The sequence below is a fragment of the Mirounga angustirostris genome, unplaced genomic scaffold (genome assembly GCF_029215605.1).
Source record: "Mirounga angustirostris isolate CCGP_5_RB_7025 unplaced genomic scaffold, mMirAng1.0.hap1 SCAF_5, whole genome shotgun sequence".
Taxonomy (NCBI): Eukaryota; Metazoa; Chordata; class Mammalia; order Carnivora; family Phocidae; genus Mirounga; species Mirounga angustirostris.
In genome coordinates, this window is record NW_026991713.1 from 46,773,669 (window position 1) to 46,791,833 (window position 18,165).

Genomic DNA, 18,165 nt, shown 5'->3' on the forward strand with positions numbered 1-18,165 from the left:
GACTTCCAACACTAGGAAGGGTCCCTTTGCCTTATGTGCTAATGGGAGCTGTTATTTTCCTCCATAGCGACCATCAAAGTTATCACCAGGCTACTAGCTGTGTCACCTTTATTACCCGTCTTCCCTATAGGATACTACCCCATGAGGGCGGAGACATATTTAAGGCCATGGTTTTCTGTTCACCACCATATTACCAGTTTCCAGTATAATTCCTTGCATGTAGTTGATGCTCAACTAACATTTGTTAAATAAACTAATAATTTGATAAATAAATCTAATAAAAATGAATTTAAGATAGGACTTAGCCAGGGAAAGAGGCAAGGTAGGGAGAAGGGATGGAAAGGGTGAGACCAAGACAGGGATGCTGGGCAGAAAGAATACCATGAGTGGAGTCCCAAGGGACTAAGTCCCCTGAATGATGTCTGCACAACCAGAGCAGAGGTGGGCATTACTACACTGTAAAGATTAAGGTCAGAGCAGGGAGGGCCTTGCAGGCCATGCTAGGAAGGAGCAGTCACACATCTAACACTGTGAGCTCCTTCATCCATTCAACAAATATTTATTTATTTTTAAAGATCTTATTTATTTATTTATTTGAATGAGAGAGTGTGTGTGTGCAGGGGGAGGGCCAGAGGGGCCTGGGAGAGGGACAAGTCATTCACCAAATACTTAACGAACAGCTACTGTGTGCCAGATGTGTTATCCCAGGCATTGGAGATTCAGTGAGTATTTCCGACTTGGAGTTTTAATTTTTTAAAAAGTTCTATTTTTGAGGGTAAGACCCATAGCCAGTTCATCTCAGGACCTCTGCAGTGCCTAGCCGTGTGCCTGATCTGTAACCGCACCCAAACCCTTCAATGGAAGAAGCTGGAATGAGAGAATGAAGGTAGTAAAATGGCCCGACAGTTCCTGACACTAACAAAAGGGAAGACAGGGGGGTCAGTCAGGAGCCAGCCTGGACTGGCCTTGCACCAGCCAGGCCCTACTCAGTTCCCCACTCCCCACACCCAGGGGGTCCTGTGCTTGCTTCACCTACTCTTCATTCTCCCCTTGGTTCCTGCATGAGCCTTCACGGGGGACCTTTGCTGCCAACAGAAAGCAGACGAGGCTGTGCCCTCACTCAGGCTGTCCAGGCCACATAGAGGGAACATGACCCCGGGTGACTAAGCTGACTCCTTTAACACATCTTCCCTAAAGACATATTGCTGGACAGAGTGATGGAGTTCTACAGTATTATTATCATTGTGCTTCAGATAGATTTTTGGCTGAAGAAAACTTTGAGGGTTGGTTTGGGGATCGAAACACCTTCTATAACAACGTTTCTGTAAGAAAATGCTCTTCTGGTTTCTAATGCAGGGTTGTAGACTTTCCCAAGCTAAATATCAGCGGCTGTACTGCACATTCCCAATACATACTCTTGGCCTAGGGAAAGCCCTCGAGGCAAGGGCTGTGCCTTCTCGGAATCCTCCCCCAGGAACCAAACACTGGTCAGCACTTAACACCACACCTTGCTCATCAACGTGCATTGAGCAAGAAGCTAAAGCTGAATTCAGGTGTCTGATCTGATCTTGTGCATGGCAGTTTTGGAAAGTTTTGACCCTGATGCAAACGGCCGTCATTTGATTTGGTGTGATCTGACACGCAGACAGTTTCTCTCTCTCTAAAAGTCAAAAGCACAATATCTAGGACTGGGATTGGGAAATGTATGTGAGAACTTTCTAGCCCTAAGAGTTCCCATCTGGCAGTAGGTCACAGCTCTTCTAACACGAACCACAGCTTTGCAATCAGCATAAAAGTCTACAATTACAACCATTCTTTGGAATCCACTCAGCAAAGGAGGACATTCTTTGGCCGGTTTAGAAAAACCAGTGCACGTTTGCACTGGGTAAGGAATGCAGTCCGGAAGAATGGCCAATGATTTACAGATTACGTCTCCTATTAACTAACAAAGACTAAGTAAAGGAGGTTCAAAAACACAATTCTGCCACAGCCTCAAACATGCTTATAGGAGAAGCAGGGTGCATGAGAAGGTGGGGAAACGGTAGAAGCAGTGAATGAGAAACAGAATTAAACAGTGGAGGAGCTAGAACTGAGCGTGGTCTGGCTAAGGGATAAGCATCTTAATCCTCATCTCTTAGGTCTTCACAGCAGTTGTGACTTTCCAAGATGATTCTTATCTCAATGGGTTAAAAACTATAAAAGACTTGGTAGGATCGAGCAGAGAGGCACCTTTTCCACCTTCTAGATGAAGGCAGTGGGTTTGGGCGGAGTTGTCTTATCTAGGGCCATGTTGCTGGGATAAGCCCAAAGTGGAGAAGCACCTCCTGATTTCCAGGCCTGATTTCTGATTTCCACTCGACGACTAACTCTCCACAGACAGGAGAAGGCCTTGGCCTGGAGCCTTAGGCGATGGGATTGACCTAGCTGGAGGGAAGAGGGAGAGGAGGTGCTCCTCTAACTGCTCCTCAGAGAAAGATGATGAGTGGGAAGATGACGGCTGGCAGGGGGTCTGGGAGGAAGAGGCTGGGAGGCTCAGGAGAAATACGGGCAGGACCCGGACTGAGACAGCGCCTGGAAGATGAACAGGGAGAGGGATGTCTGGAGATGGCGAAGGAAAAGGCAAGCTCCAGCAGCTGACGATGCGTGCAAGGAAGGGCAGTGGCCCGTGGCCGGTAACTCAGAGATTTTCTGCTTGTGAAGCCAGCGCTGTGCTGTCATTGCCCACCGTTCCTGTCAGGTAAATCCACTCTCCTGGGTAGGAAACACATTACAGTCTCAGCAGAGATGTCTGTCGGCTCCCACACTCACAACTGTTAAGCACTGGGTTCGTCTTACACCAACAGGAGACATGTAGAGATGCCCTTTGCAAGGCGTGTCAGCGTCCAGGAGCACCCAGCACACCTGACTCAGGTGTCAGAGGAGGTGCCCAAGGCCTGCCCCATGCTCACCTCCTGGATGTTCTGCTTTGCCCGGCTGTCAGAGGGATGCATAATGGTCCCCATCACTTTCATGTTGCCACAGACGACCAGGGCTTCATCCGGGGCATCTGTATTTATTCCCACTCGACTATGACAAACAACGGATTCTGGAACTTGCCCTCGCTGCCATAATGCATCACTGTCATTTTCAAACTGCCCAGGGTTAGAGGCCTGGAAAAAAATACATAAATATGTTACAATTAAAGTTATAGTAGCAGGAATAGATGATTGCTTTATTCCTCAGAGCAAAGGAAGACAGAATGTCATCTAAGTCTTTCACCTGAGAATCAGATGGGACATTCTGACATATCCAAATAACTGTGGCCCCAGGCTGAGCCAGGAGGGCTCCCCTAACTGCTCTGCTCCCCATGAGCAGGAGCTCAGTGTGCAATGGTTTGGGACGTCCGGGCTCTATGGCAACTATCTGGAAATGAGAATGTGTCAGTTACACTGGGTGGATGATAAGGAAGAAGGAAAATCAAAATGACCTTTTTTTCAGGGATAAGAGTAATGATTTAAAACCAGAACCTTACATCAGAAGACATTCTAAGCTTACGAAAGCCCAGATACATAAAAATGCTTTGCATTTAGCTAGCCCTTTTAGAGTTTCAAAACACTTTAGTGTTTATGATTTCACATGCAATTGACAAGCAAACGACAGCACAAATATATTTAATACACCTCAACTATTCCCTAAACACAGATGACACTGAAGGAAGAATAACAACAGCTACATTTGTTGTGAGCTAGTCCACTCCCCCATTCTAGGAGATATGTACTATTAGCCTCATTTTATAGATATCCAGAAGCCTTCAAAAGGATAAACAAATTGCCCAAGGCCACAAACTAGTAAATTCTGGAGCTGGACTTACACTTCCTTTAATGATTAAATAATGATTCTAACTTTTCCTATTAAAAGTAACCCTGGCCGGGGGTGCCTGGGTGGCTCAGTCGGTTAAGCGTCTGCCTTCAGCTCAGATCATGATCCCAGGGTCCTCATATTGAGCCCCAAGTCTGGCTCCCTGCTCAACAGGGAGTCTGCTTCTCTCTCTCTCTCCATCTGTCCCTCCCCCTGCTTATGCTTGCTCTCTCTCAAATAAATAAATTAAAAAAAAAAGGAACCCTGGCCAAATGCAGTCTTCAAACAGAACCCAAGTGAAATTATGAGAACCAGACAAAGTTCTGGAGATTTTACTCTTAAATAAAATTCTTTGCTGAAGAATTTTTCACTCTACTGTCTTCCCTCCTCCCCACCTCCTGTGGCTGAATATATTTCCAAATATCTTTAAGTAAGGATCTCTGAATCCCTCCAAATCCTCACAACAAAATTAATTTGTTTTTAAAATTATGACCTATTGTTCTAAATCTGATTTTTGTGTGTTTGAGGCAAGTTGTCACAAATTCAGACAAACAGTTTAGACCCTGATCATCCAAAAAGTCAACACATAATGCAGTGTCTTCGCTCTCTGCCTTTCTGGGCAGTGCAGGAGACATTGCAAACTCAGGACCTGAATATGCATAGATTATTTCTGGAGAATACTCAAGACAGCAATAACAATGGCTTCTTCAAGGACAGGAACTGAGAGATGCAGAAACTGGGCTGGCAAGGAGATTCACTGCTCAACATACATGCTCTTGGTATTGTTTGAATGTTTTTTACCATAAGTATGTGCTACCCAGTTAAAAATAATAATTTAAAAAAACCCGCAAAATTTAGTTCTTAGCTTGGGTTCAGTGAAAGAACTTTTAGCTATCTTCAACTTTTTCATTCTCGCCTGTTTGAACCCTGAGCTGCTTAGAAGACTCAACCATTGACATTTGATAGACAAAAGCAGTAAACGAATAGAAAATAACAACTTGGAACATTATTTTGTGTGAATTCACTTAAACAAAGTGCTTGCTACAAGGTCCCCAGAGCCCCCTTGGTCGTGAATGGCAAATTGGTTTTGACTCAAATCCTTTTATTGCGAGGAATCAACTAAATCCAAAGGTATATCATATAAATGTTGATGCATTTTGCTCTACTCTGAACATAATGAGCCACTTCAAGGAAACAAAATAGACAGTGATGGATTTATTTTTTCTTAATGAGTTTTGGGATAATTATTACCATAAACTTGATATCATGTTGGAAAAGCGGATATAAGCAGACTTAATTTTTTAGAACAATTGTAACAATCTCACTTAGCTTTCATCAGATGAAAACTCAGATCCCTAAAATATGTTCAAGTCATTTTGGGAAGGGCCACAGATCTGCAATTTTCTAAATATATAGGAGTCCTCCTCATCAGTAATGGGAAATGTTATAAAGTCTGTGAATTTTTTTCCCTTCTCTGCTATCCACAATCTTAATGGGTCAAAGCAAACTGTAATGTACTACCTCTTTCTGGAATTATGAAGCTGTGTTCCCATGTGGTCCAAGAGTGGTTCAATGATATCAAATCCCAAAATGAATTAAAGTCTCTAAAATACTTTCATTATTTATCCCACAGCCCCATATATTTAGGGAAGACCTGAACATTTTAATCTGTGTTACGAAGCAAGCTGGCTCTGTGATCTTGGGGCAGTCACTTAACCTTTCTGTGCCAGCTCTTTTTCTTTGAAGCTTAAAGATAATAATGACTTCTTTACCTATCTCACAGTGTTGTGGGAATTTGTTGAAATCACGTGTATATGAATACTTGGCATAAATGAGGACGAATTGTCTCAAGTTATCGTTAACACATTGCTGTGCATAGCAACAACTGTCCAGCCTATACGGGCATACATCCTTTTATTGAGCTTTGCTTTACTGCACTTCACAGATGATGCTTTTTTTTTTTTTTTTTTTTTACAAATTGCAGGTCTGTAGCAAGCCTTCGTCGAGCAAGTCTGTCTGCACCAGCGCCATAGCATCTGCTCATTTCATGTCTCTGCCACAATTTGGTAATTCTTGCAGTATTTCAAACTTTTTCGTTATTATTACATTTGTTGTGGTAATCTGGGATCAGTGATCTTCGATGCTACTATCGTAATTTGCAGAGCCACAAACCATGCTCATATGAGACGGCAAAACTTCATCAATAAATGGTCTGTGTATTATTCTCACTGTTCCACCACTGAGCCATTTCCCCACCTCTCTCCCTCTCCTCGGGCCTCACTATTCCTTGAGATCAACATTATTAAAATTAAGCCAATTAACAACCTTACAGTGGCATCTAAGTATTGAAGTGAAAGGAAAAGACTCATGCTTCTCACTTTAAATCAAGGGCTAGAATGATTAAGCTGAGTGAGAAAGGCATGTTGAAAGCCGAGATAGGCCGGAAGCTGGGCCTCTTGTGCCAGACAGCCAAGTTGTGAATGCAAAGGACATTAAAAGTGCTGCTCCAGCCATGTCCACAATAGCCAAACTGTGGAAAGAGCCAAGATGTCCATCGACAGATGAATGGATAAAGAAGATGTGGTATATATATATACAACGGAATATTATGCAGCCATCAAAAGGAATGAAATCTTGCCATTTGCAATGATGTGGATGGAACTGGAGGGTATTAATGCTGAGTGAAATAAGTCAAACAGAAAGACATGTATCATATGATCTCACTGATATGAGGAATTCTTAATTGCAGGAAACAAACTGAGGGTTGCTGGAGTGGGGGGTGGGGTGGGAGGGATGGGGTGACTGGGTGATAGACACTGGGGAGGGTATGTGCTCTGGTAAGCGCTGTGAATTGTGCAAGACTGTTGAATCTCAGATCTGTACCTCTGAAACAAATAATGCAATATATGTTAAGAAAAAAAAAAGAAGAAGATAGCAGGAGGGGAAGAATGAAGAGGGGGAAATCGGAGGGGGAGACGAACCATGAGAGACGATGGACTCTGAAAAACAAACTGAGGGTTCTAGAGGGGAGGGGGGTGGGGGGATGGGTTAGCCTGGTGATGGGTATTAAAGAGGGCACATTCTGCATGGAGCACTGGGTGTTATACGCAAACAATGAGTCAGGGAACACTACATCAAAAACTCATGATGTAATGTATGGTGACTAACATAACAATAAAAAAAAAGTGCTGCTCCAGCAAACACACAAATGATAGGAAAGTGACACAGCCTTCCTGCTGATGTGGAGAACGTTTGAGTGGCCTGGATAGATCAAACCAACCAGAACATTGCCTTAAGCCAGAGCCTTATCCAGAGCAGGGCCCTCACTCTCTTCGATTCCATGAAGGCTGAGAGGTGAGGGAGCTGCAGAAGAAGAGTCTGAAGCTAGCAGAGGCTGGTTCATGAGCTTTAAGGAAAGAAGTCATATGTATAACACAAAAGTGCAAGGTGAAGCAACAAGGGCTGGTGTAGAAGTTGCAGCAAGTGATCCAGAAGCTCTAGATCATTCATGGCTGCACTAAACAACAGATTTTTTTAAAAATGATTTTATTTATTTATTTGAGAGAGCAAGAGAGAGAGATATCATGACCTGAGCCAAAATCAAGAGTTGGATGCTTAACTGAGCCACCCAGGCGCCCTAAATGACAGATTTTCAATGTAGATGAAACAGCCCTCTACTGGAAGAAGAGGCCATCTAGAACTTTCATACCTAGAGAGAAGTCAATGCCTGGCTCCAAAGCTTCAAAGGACAGGCTGACTCTAAGTTGAAGCCTGTGTTCATGGACCATTCTGAAAAGCCTCAGGCCCTTAAGAATTTATGCTAAATCTACTCTGCCTGTGCTCAATAAATGCAACAAAACCTAGATGACAGCATAACCGTTTACAACATGGTTTACTCAATATTTAAAGCCCACTGTTGAGACTTGCCACTCAGAAAAGATTTCTTTCAAAATATGACTGCTCAGAGCGCCTGGGCGGCTCAGTCAGTTAAGCGTCCGACTTGATTTGGGTCAGGACATGATCTCAAGGTTGTGAGATTGAGTTCCATGCTCAGAGGAGAGTCTGCTCGAGATTCTCTCTGTCCTTCTCCCTCTGCCCCTCCTCCCCCCGCTCTGTCTCTCTCAAATAAATCTTAAAATAAAAAAGCATCCTACATCTTAAAATATATATATGACTGCTCATCGATAATGCACCTGGTCACCCAAGAGCTCTGATGGAGCTGTACAATGCGATTAGTGTTGTTTTCATGCCTGCTCACACAACGTCTGTTCTACAGCCTGTGGACCAAGGAGTCATTTTGACTTTCAAGCCTTATTATTTAAGAAATACATTTCATAAGGCTATACTGTCATAGATAGTGATTTCTCTGATGGATCTGGGCAAAGTAAGTTGAAAACCTGTAAGGGATTCACCATTCTAGATGTCATCAAGAACATTCCTGATTCATGGGAAAAGGTGGAAATGTCCACGTTAACAGGAGTTTGGAAGAAGTTGATTCCAACCCTCATGGAGGTCTTTGAGGGGTTCAAGTCTTTAGCAGAGAGAGAAAACTGCAGATGTGGTGGAAAGAGGAAGAGAACTAGAATCAGAAGTGGAGCCTGAAGATGGGACTGAATTGCTCCCATCTTACATCCAAACTTTCATGGATGAGGTGTTGCTTCTTACAGATGAGCAAAGAAGTGGTTTCTTGAAATGGAATGTATTCCTGTTAAAGCTACTGTGAAGACTGTTGCAGTGACAGCAAAGGATTTAGAATATGACATCAACTTAGTTGATGAAACACTGTCAGGGTTTCAGAGGACTGACTCCAATTTTGGAAGAAGTTCTACTGTGGGTAAAATGCTATAAAACAGCATCCCATGCTATAAAAAAAAATAAAAATAAAAAAACTCCTAAAAGGAAGAGTCAACTGATGTGGCAAACTTCACTGTTGTCTTTTTTTTTTTTTTTTTAAGATTTTATTTATTTATTTGACAGAGAGAGAACACAAGCAGGGGGAGCAGCAGAGGGAGAGGGAGAAGCAGACTCCCCGCTGAGCAGGGAGCCCCACACGGGGCTCAATCCCAGTACGCTGGGATCATGACCTGAGCCGAAGGCAGACGCTTAACTGACTGAGCCACTCAGGTGCCCCTCACTGTTGTCTTACTTTAAGAAACGGCCACAGCCACCCCAACCTTCAGCAGCCACCCCCTCGATCCATCAACACTGAGGCAAGACCCTCCACCATCTCTAAAAGATTGCATTACTCTCTGAAAGTTCAGATTATAGTTAGCATTCTTTAGCAATATGTTTTGATTAAGGTATGTACATTGTTTTTTAAGACATAATGCTATTATTCACTTAATAGACTATAGCATAGTGTAAACGTAACTTTCATGTGCACTGGGAAACAAAAACCTTCATTTGACTCGCTTTATTGCCGTGGTCTGGAACCGAACCTGCCTGTAATGCTTTAATCTGCTCTCCTCAGCAACACATCTGCAGAGCTGCAAAATTCTGTGAGGGCGCGCCACTCCCTGAGTAAGGTGTAAATGGCGCCCTCTGCAGGTGCTTGGAATAGGAAACAGCAATTAATGGTCACTTGAGGCCGTTCTAAGGTCGGAATGGAAAGCTGGAATTTCTTTGCTTTACCATTGTTTGGGCTTTTAAGGCAACAGCCAAAGAGCATATTAGGAAAGCTTCAGTTGAAGAAGTCACATCATAACAAATAAATTTTTGTTCCTTTTGAAAGGGCTGTGGAAAATGGGACCAGAAATGCTCCCTATCAGTGCTACTCGAAGTGTGGTCTGAAGGTCAGCACCCTCTCCTGGAAACTTGTTAGAAATGTATATTCAACCTATTGAATCAGAAATTGTGGAGTGGGGGACCCAGGTATCTCTGTTTTACTCTCCGGGGGATTCTTTGTCCCATACAGTCCTGGTCGGTTACCCCTTCCAGAGTTAACCAAAGTTGAATCCCAACCACGGGGTGAAACGGACATTGCTCCACATACTGATTCCTGTGGGTAAATAAAAATTCATCTGAACTCCAGAAGAGGGGTGTGTGTGTGTGTGTGTGTGTGTGTGTGTGTGTGTGTGTGTTAGGGGAGGAAAGGACTTTTGTAGAAAAGGGCGAGAGCTGGTAACAACGGAGCCAGGCCCTGGGACGGCTCTGTTCTGCACCCATCCCTCACCATTCCTTGCAGTCGCATTATTTCTTTTGTTTTCCCCGCCCCTGTTTGTTGGTTTCTCATCTTAGGACAGTGCAGTTTGCAGAGCAATAAGGGGGCATTTCCTGGGGACGTGCGTATTTTTATTCTTCTGGAAAAGAACTGGAATAATGTATTCATTTTAAAAACTAGGAAACCCTGGGGTGCCTGGTTGACTCAGTCGTTAAGCATCTGCCTTCGGCTCAGGTCATGATCCCAGGGTCCTGGGATCGAGTCCCGCATCGGGCTCCCTGCTCCGCGGGAAGCCTGCTTCTCCCTCTCCCCCTCCCCCTGCTTGTGTTCCCTCTCTCGGTGTCTCTCTCTCTGCCAAATAAATAAATAAAATCTTTAAAAACAAAAACAAAAACTAGGAAACCCTGGCACGTCTTTGAAAGGCAGACAAAAGTAATCATCCCTCCTGCTTATAACACAGCACTCCAAACCAGGTTTAATTATGTGTTTTAGAAGGAAAGTGGAGCTGAATGAAAACCTAGTCATTAACAAGGAGAATCTGAAGGAACTCCATGGCAGAATGCTCCAAAAACAAAAGACCTGGGAAATAAATCTGTCTTTGGAGTAAACATTAATTTCCATGAAATTGGTCAATTTACATGACAGGACCATAATATATTTCTAAAGCTGTTTTGATTGACAACCCAGATGAACAATTCCTGGGTCTTGCCCACCATCCTCGCTCCAAGAAGAATTCTGACAAGCTTGGTCTCTGAAGCCTTCCTGGAGGCCGGAAACTCATCTGAGTCTAGTCCACGCCTCCTACATTATTTGCCCTTACATTAATCTCTGCTCTTGGGAAGAATGATTCTTAGGCCTCAACATGAACCTGGATTTGCTCAGTGCAATTTGCAGTTCTCCATATAATATAGTCTGCTCTTATAACATTATTCTGAAGCTCAAACTAACAGACCCAGGCCATGGCCTAAGAGGGCACATCTGGCTTTTTTGGAGAATGTGAGCTGGTCTGCCCTCTGTCCAACCATAGGTATACGTCCAAGGCATACACCTGTAGAATCCTAGGGGCGGGAAATGTGTTGTGTGAACATTTCAAAAACTCACTGATTCAAACAACATCACTATTTCTGAAGCTCAGTTTTTTCTCTTGGTTGGTTTAAACGTTAAACAATTAAATAGATTCAAAACTGCATTCATTTTCACTTCTGCATTTGGGGTTAGAATGAAATAGTATCAATACGATATTTCTAGTTTGGGGGATGGGGAGAATGGTTCACACTATTACCATTCTCCTTCTTCTCGTTGTTGCTAGAACAACCCCTGTGTTACCCAGCACACTTCCAGAATAGGGCATTCTCTTTAACCAAAAGTTATGGCTAGAAGAAAGCAATCAAATCTGGAATACAATCACTTTTTTAAAATAAAAATTTGGTGAATAACATGACACCCAATCTATACTAAGTATAATTTAATGTTTTTTAGTATTCATACGTAATATGAGTTGCAGGAACACTCAACTTTTCAAAGCGATCATGAGTTAAATTATCATCGCGTTTTGGATAGGAGGAGGCACCAATTAACAGAATTCTGGTAATAGAATATTAGATAGTAGCACTCTCTCGTACTGCTGCTGGGTGGACTTCACAACAGCCAGAGAACAGAGTTGCCAGCAGGAAATGGAGAAACCAGACACCAGGTAAATTATTCAAGGTACGCAGGTGACTAGCAACCTGCCTGACTCAGGCATGAGTTTCCCAGTTTCATAACATCTAAGCTATGCTAACTCTGAAAAGAATGGTATTGTCTGTCTTTATTCCTCCCTATGAAAAACCAGAAACAATAAGCGACCCAGGCTTCCAGACTCTACTTTAAATCACATTTGTTAGTGCAGGACAGCAATCCCAGATGACATCAGGCGAGGCGTTGAAGCCACCCTGAGCCCTGCTGGGGTGGAGAACCACGGCCCTTGGCCCATGACCAAGGAAGAGGGCCCCACCTGCCTTGTTTGTGGCACCTTGTTTGCTACAGATTAGATCAGGTCCCACAAAAACGGTAGGACACAGGCTAGCCCTCACCTGGGACATTTAAACACAAGTGTTTTACCTCATTTCCATCATTACTTCACCTCCACTGAAACTTAGAGGTGCAGTTTTAGGATTTCCACTTACAAGTGCCTTATTATTTTTAATTGATTAAAAGAATTAGACAGAGGGCCCTCTGTTTTGGAATAGCTCAATGCAAGAAAGGAAAGACTCATCTCCCCGAAGAGGCAGATCTGGTCCCCAGGCCACAGAAGTTGCTGTACTGAATGATTTCTCCTGTTGGACTTCACATGTCCTCCCCGGGTCAGGACCCAGCTCCTCCCCAGCTGCCAGGCCTGTGGTGACCTGTTACCTTAGGCCCCTGGTATTCTGAGCGGCGGCCAGCCCAGCCACACACAGCTGAAGCTCCAGCTGCCAACCGCTTTCTGTTTCTGTGGCTGGCGAGATTCCTGTCCACAGCTGTGACCACTCATTCATTCAGCAAAACGTGCTGAACCGTTACTATGTGGTAGGCAGGGGCCCAGATGTTCCCTGGGTTACCAATCACTTCGGGGTAAGAAATGCCTTCTTACTACTTTCCCCACCCCATGGGCTTCAGGACCAGAGAAAACTAGGATGGAACCCGAGCCCCATCATTCACAAACTGTCCTGCCCTCTTGAGCCTCAGCTCTTCTGCATGTGAAGAAGGTAACGTAAATGTGCCGCAGTGTAAAATGATGTCATACATAAATTAGTCAGCCCAGTGCCTGGACCAGTTTCCCAACTTCAGCACTATGGACACTTTGGAAGGGGGAATCCTTGCTGTGGGGGCTATCTCGTTTATTGTAAGGTACTGAGCAGCAATCCCCGGCCTGGACCCACTAGAGGCCGGTAGCACCTCCAGTTGTGACAACCAAAAAATGTTTGCAGACATCGCCAAATGACCTTTGAGGGACAAAATTCTCCTGGTTGAGAACCATTATGTGAAAATGAAAATAATAATACCTGCCATTACCATCATCATCTGTTGAGAAAGAGCTCACTTCCAGCATGCCATTGAAAATGCAAATTCAAAAAAAATTTTTTTTTAATTAAAAAAAAAAATGCAAATTCTACTTCAAAGGAGAAAAGCAGGTGGGATCCAGAAACGTTAAGGAACTGAACCTTACCCTTACAATGATCCGTTCAGAGATATGGGCAGACAATAGATAGAACTGGTCTTGGTGAGCAGCATACAATCCAACCACCAACATGAAGTATCTAATTCAGAAACAGCAGATCAACACATCATGAAACAGAGACATAATTTGTGCCATCAAATACCACCCAACACTTAACAGTGAATTTATCTAGATAGGTTTACGTATTTAAAGATTTTCTATTCTGTTCTAAGTTGCCCCTCCTGTGAAATGAAAGAGCAGTTGATTCACTCCACATTGTTCTGGGTCCACCCTCTGCCGGGTTGGAGGTATTTGTGAGCTGTTCTGGAAGCCCCACAGCACAGCACTGCTCACAAGCAGATGCACAACAGGCGGCCACCTAAGAGGTCCCTTTGCCCAGAGCCGCCCAAACTACGTACCCTATCCCAGCAGGGCCTGCCCAGCCACACTGGATCCTTCCCACCCTGTCTGCTCCAGTCAAAGACCTCGACCCTCCCCTCTGATTACTCCCAGTGCAATTTTCACCAATGTTACTTCAATTATTTCTTCATATGTAACACCGACGAGGCATTTTTAAGATCAGATCATTTCTTGAAAGTCAAAATAAAACTATCTCTATGAGAGAAGCTTTGGCTTTAAGCACTGCAGGCAAAAACCTTGCCACCTTCCTCTGTAACTCCACAGATTCTCTAATCCTTAAAGAATAAGAGTTCTCCCCCATGTTGAAAGTAAAACAGTAATAATAATATTTGTTATTTTCATTATAATCATTAGCCATCATCTGAGTCCTCAGAATGTGTCATACACTGGGCTAAGCAGTTTATCTACAGTATCTCATTTAGAACCCCAGAACAACCCTACTGGAGAAGGATATAGACATTGTCCCCATTTTACAGAATGGGTTAAGTTACATGCTCGAGGCCACCCAGCTAGCATATGGCAGTATCAAATTTCAAATTCAAGTCTTTCCAACTCCAGCACTTATGTTCTAAAACCAGTGTGCCCAAATTTGAGTATGCATCCAAGTCACCTGGAGGATTTGTTAAAATACAAATTACTGGGCCCCACCCCAGAGTTTTTGCTTCAGTAGGTCTTTGGTGAGGCCTAATAGATTGCACCTCTAGCAAGTGTCCAGGTGACATCATCTCTGCTAGCCTGGGACCACACTATGAGAACCACAGGTTTAAATCCTTAATGCAAGTTCACTTCCTCTTTTAACCAAAAAAGGCGATTGCAGAGCTCCAGGACCCAGGGCTTTGTACTGGTGACGAGCACACAGTTTCGAGCAGGGCGGTGTGACGGTCTGACGGTCCTCAGCCTTTGGACAACAGTGAGGCATAAACGTGTGGTCACTCCAGAGAATCAGGGAGGGAATCAAGGCAGATTTGGGGCTGGACAGGAGAGCAGGCACTGTAGGGGGTGAGGATGGACAAGGAAAGACGCCTACGGGGAAATGAGCTGCGTTAATAAACAGGAAGAGTCTGAGAAGGGGGAAAGGGGCCGCGGGCAGCCTGGTTTGCAGGCTGGTGGGACCAAGAGGAATCTGAGGGGTCTCTGGAGGGCACCAGCTGGTCAGATGGAGTCCCTGGCCACCACGGATGCCAGTACCTCTGGTCAGGATTTGGTTTTCCCTTCTTCCTCATGTTATTCGCTGTTGTCTCAGTGAAGTGCAACCGACCCAGGGTCACTTTGGTGACCTGGTCGGCCAGCAAGTCGACTCTAAAACAGACAGCAGAAATACCAAGACACTGTGAGACAATGCAGACTCTGATCAACTCTAACTCGTTCCAAGATTCTCAGGTGTGTTCAGCCCCCCTCCACCCCCACCCCCCCCGCGGAGGACAGTTTATTCCATGCACCGATTTTTAATAAACTCTCCACAACATGGTCAGGAATGGCTGCCAGGGGATAACTCCAGAAGGGTGAGATCTGCTCTTTCAGCAGAAGCTCTAGCCCAGACTTCCTGCCTCATAAGGGCATGTGCTCCCCACGCCTCGTATGGGTTCTTTGAACTCCACAACGGGGAGAAAAGACTTCGCTTCTGCCGATGTTGCTAGAGCACTTGCCTCCCGACAAGCCATGTCTCTAAGTTGCGCATGAATTCCTTTGCATCCCCTTCACATGTTTGCCCCCTCCTGGCCTGGCTCCTGTGGAAGGCCACACCCAGCCCGCCCCGGCCAGGGAGGACCAGATGCACCAGGCAAGCTCAGTGCTGTGTGTACATGTGGTCTGTTTGGGATTCTCTCTCCCTCTGCCCCTCCCCCTGCACTCTCTCTCTCTCTCTCTCTCTCTCATGAATAAATAAATCTTTAAAAAAATAATAATGACTTAAAATGAGCTTTTTACAAGAATTTGCTTGAAATTATTTCAATGCATTTTACCTTTGTTTTTGCTGATATGCATGTATTCAGAATATTAGCATATTACTAATGTAGTTTCTGCAGTGGGATTCATTTTATTTTTTATTTATTTTTTAATTGAAGTATAGTCGACATATAATGTTACAGTAGTTTCAGGTGTACGACATAGAGATTCATCAACTCTACGCTCACCACAAGGGCAGCTCCCATCTGTCACCACACAGCATCATTACAATACCATTGACTCTGTTCCCCGTGCTGTACCTTTCATCCCTGTGACTTATTCATTCTATAACTGGAAGCCTCTACCTCCCACTCCCCTGTACCCATTTTACCCCTGCCCCAACCCGTCCTGTCTGGCAACCATCAATTTGTTCTCTACATTAATAGGTCTGTTTCTGCTTTTTTGGTGTGTGTATTTATTTGTTCATCTGTTTTGTTTTTTAAATTCCACATATAAGTGAAATCATATGGTCAACGGGATTCATTTTTCATAAAATAAATTAGGCAATAGGTCTTTCTCCTAATACATTCACAAAGGAATTCAGAAAAGAAATTCTTACTTAACAGGATTGAAAATCTTTTTGCTTCTATCTGCTTGGGATTGCTCAATAGCAATTATTTGATTGGTGGCTTCTACCTGTGTGGAACAACAAAAAGTAAGTTAGTTACCAAATACATAAGTTAATTTGTTAATAAACACCGTTCATTATTAAATAACGTTCAGGCACTTTAAAAGTTTTCCAAGGCATCATGATAGGCACTGGGCAGGAGGAACAAGTCACTGAAAAGATGTATAAGACAATGACCCCAACCTTAAGGAGTATGTTATTGGTGAGAAAAGAAACAAATACGTGTAAAACTAAACAATGAAAACACAAGACAACAGAAAACTGCAGGTGAGCAGGGAATATGGCATGAGCTCGTAGGTGATTAAAGCATCAGGAGCAAAACACAGAGGCAAGGCAGCTCCAAGGGTACATGCATCTATCCATCCATTTATTCATTCATTCCATAGACACGTGCTGAGCACCTGCACCTGCTCGGCACCAGGGACTGCCCAAGGCATTAGAGATGAGAAGTGGACAAAATTAACAGAAACCCCAGCCCTTGCAGAGCTAATATTCTAATAAGAAGAAATAACAATATACAATGAAAATAAATAAAATACGGAGAATGGCCTTTTTTTCAGTACTTGCTACAAAACTCTTCTTGCTCTGAATGAACAGTGGCAAGGGTGTGGTGAGATCTGCCCTGTCATATATGGCTTGTGGATAATAGCATAACGACAATTTTTCTGAAAAGCAGCTGGGCAACATACATCAAGAGTTTTAATTATGTTCATGCCTTTGATATATAAATTCTTCTGGAATGTATCCTCATGCAAAGACAGATAGATGTACATGGATGTTTACTGAAGTTTATTAACAATAAAAAACTGAAAATAAGCAAAACTTATAATAATGCAGGAATATGGTACATTTATCCAATAGAAACTATGTCATCTTTGTAAACAATATTTTATAGGGTCTTTAATAATATCATGTTATTTTCATAATATACTATTAACAATATGAGATTAATTTTAATAAAAGAAAAAAATTAGACTACCAAAAGGTGGATCCCAAATATGAATGAATTTTTTCTCTTCTTTATAGTTTTCTACTGTATTCCAAAATATTCACAATGGATTCATATTACTTCCATAATCAGAAAAATATGTTTTGTTGTTTGTTTATTTGTTTATCTGTGTTTGCTTTTGTTTTGTTTTGGTTTGGTTTGGTTTAAGAGCTCAGTTTGGAGCAAGAGCAGCTGAGGTGTCAAGGTATCAAGCCCTATTTTGGGAGACTCACTGCCTAAGCTCAGGTTAATAATCAGAATAAAATACGGATGCTCCTCCCCCTAAATGCTGGATCTGAGGTAATAAGTTAACAAATCCTTGTTGACCACTCAGAATTCATCCTACCTGCATTCTAAACTCAGCTCTCTCATGTACGTATCTTGGATGAACTGTCTAACTTTACCGTGACTCAGTCTCCCCTCTGTTTAATAGCTCCTTGGCTTTTTTAGGTCAGAGACCTATTTGAGAATTTGGCAAAAACTACAAATCTACTGCATATGAAAATGCACCAGCATCAAAAAGAATAAAATATTACAGTTACTAAAAGAAGTGCAAGATTTATATAGTGAAAACTATCAAAATATAGTTTGAAGTGATGCTATACCAGTTTCTGAGCCAGTTTCAGGCTTAAGAAATTGGCAGCTCCCGCTTCCTATGTCTTGGAACATTTATTCTTAGAACCTATCCACCATGCCGTGAGGAAGCACAACCTATCCCACAGAGAGGGACTTCTCATAAAGAAGAGCCAAGGCCTCCCAGCCATAGTCTCATTTGAGCTCCTGGCCAATGGCCAGCCCAAACTTGACAGGCATATACATGAGCCATCTTGGAAACTGGATCCAGGCCCCAGCTGATGACTCCTGTAGAGACATGAACTGTAAGAGCCAACCCCTAACCAACCTGCACATTTGTGACCCAAATAGATGATTGTCATTATTTTAAGTTGCTAAGTTTGGGGGGTAGTTTGTTATGCAGCAACAGATACCTGGAACACTTAATAAATGTTGGC

General features: G+C 43.3%; 1 protein-coding gene across 1 annotated transcript in view; it reads right to left on the bottom strand.

Moving 5' to 3' along the window:
• MYRFL (myelin regulatory factor like) overlaps positions 1-18,165 on the bottom strand; it is a 120,432-nt gene that overhangs the window by 38,473 nt on the left and 63,794 nt on the right. Inside the window, exons 9-12 of the mRNA XM_045872979.3 lie at positions 16,099-16,175; positions 14,784-14,894; positions 13,185-13,275; positions 2,949-3,149 (exon numbers count right to left, since the gene is read on the bottom strand). Of these exons, the coding sequence (XP_045728935.1) occupies positions 2,949-3,149; positions 13,185-13,275; positions 14,784-14,894; positions 16,099-16,175 (480 nt within the window). The remainder of the gene's footprint in view (positions 1-2,948; positions 3,150-13,184; positions 13,276-14,783; positions 14,895-16,098; positions 16,176-18,165) is intronic.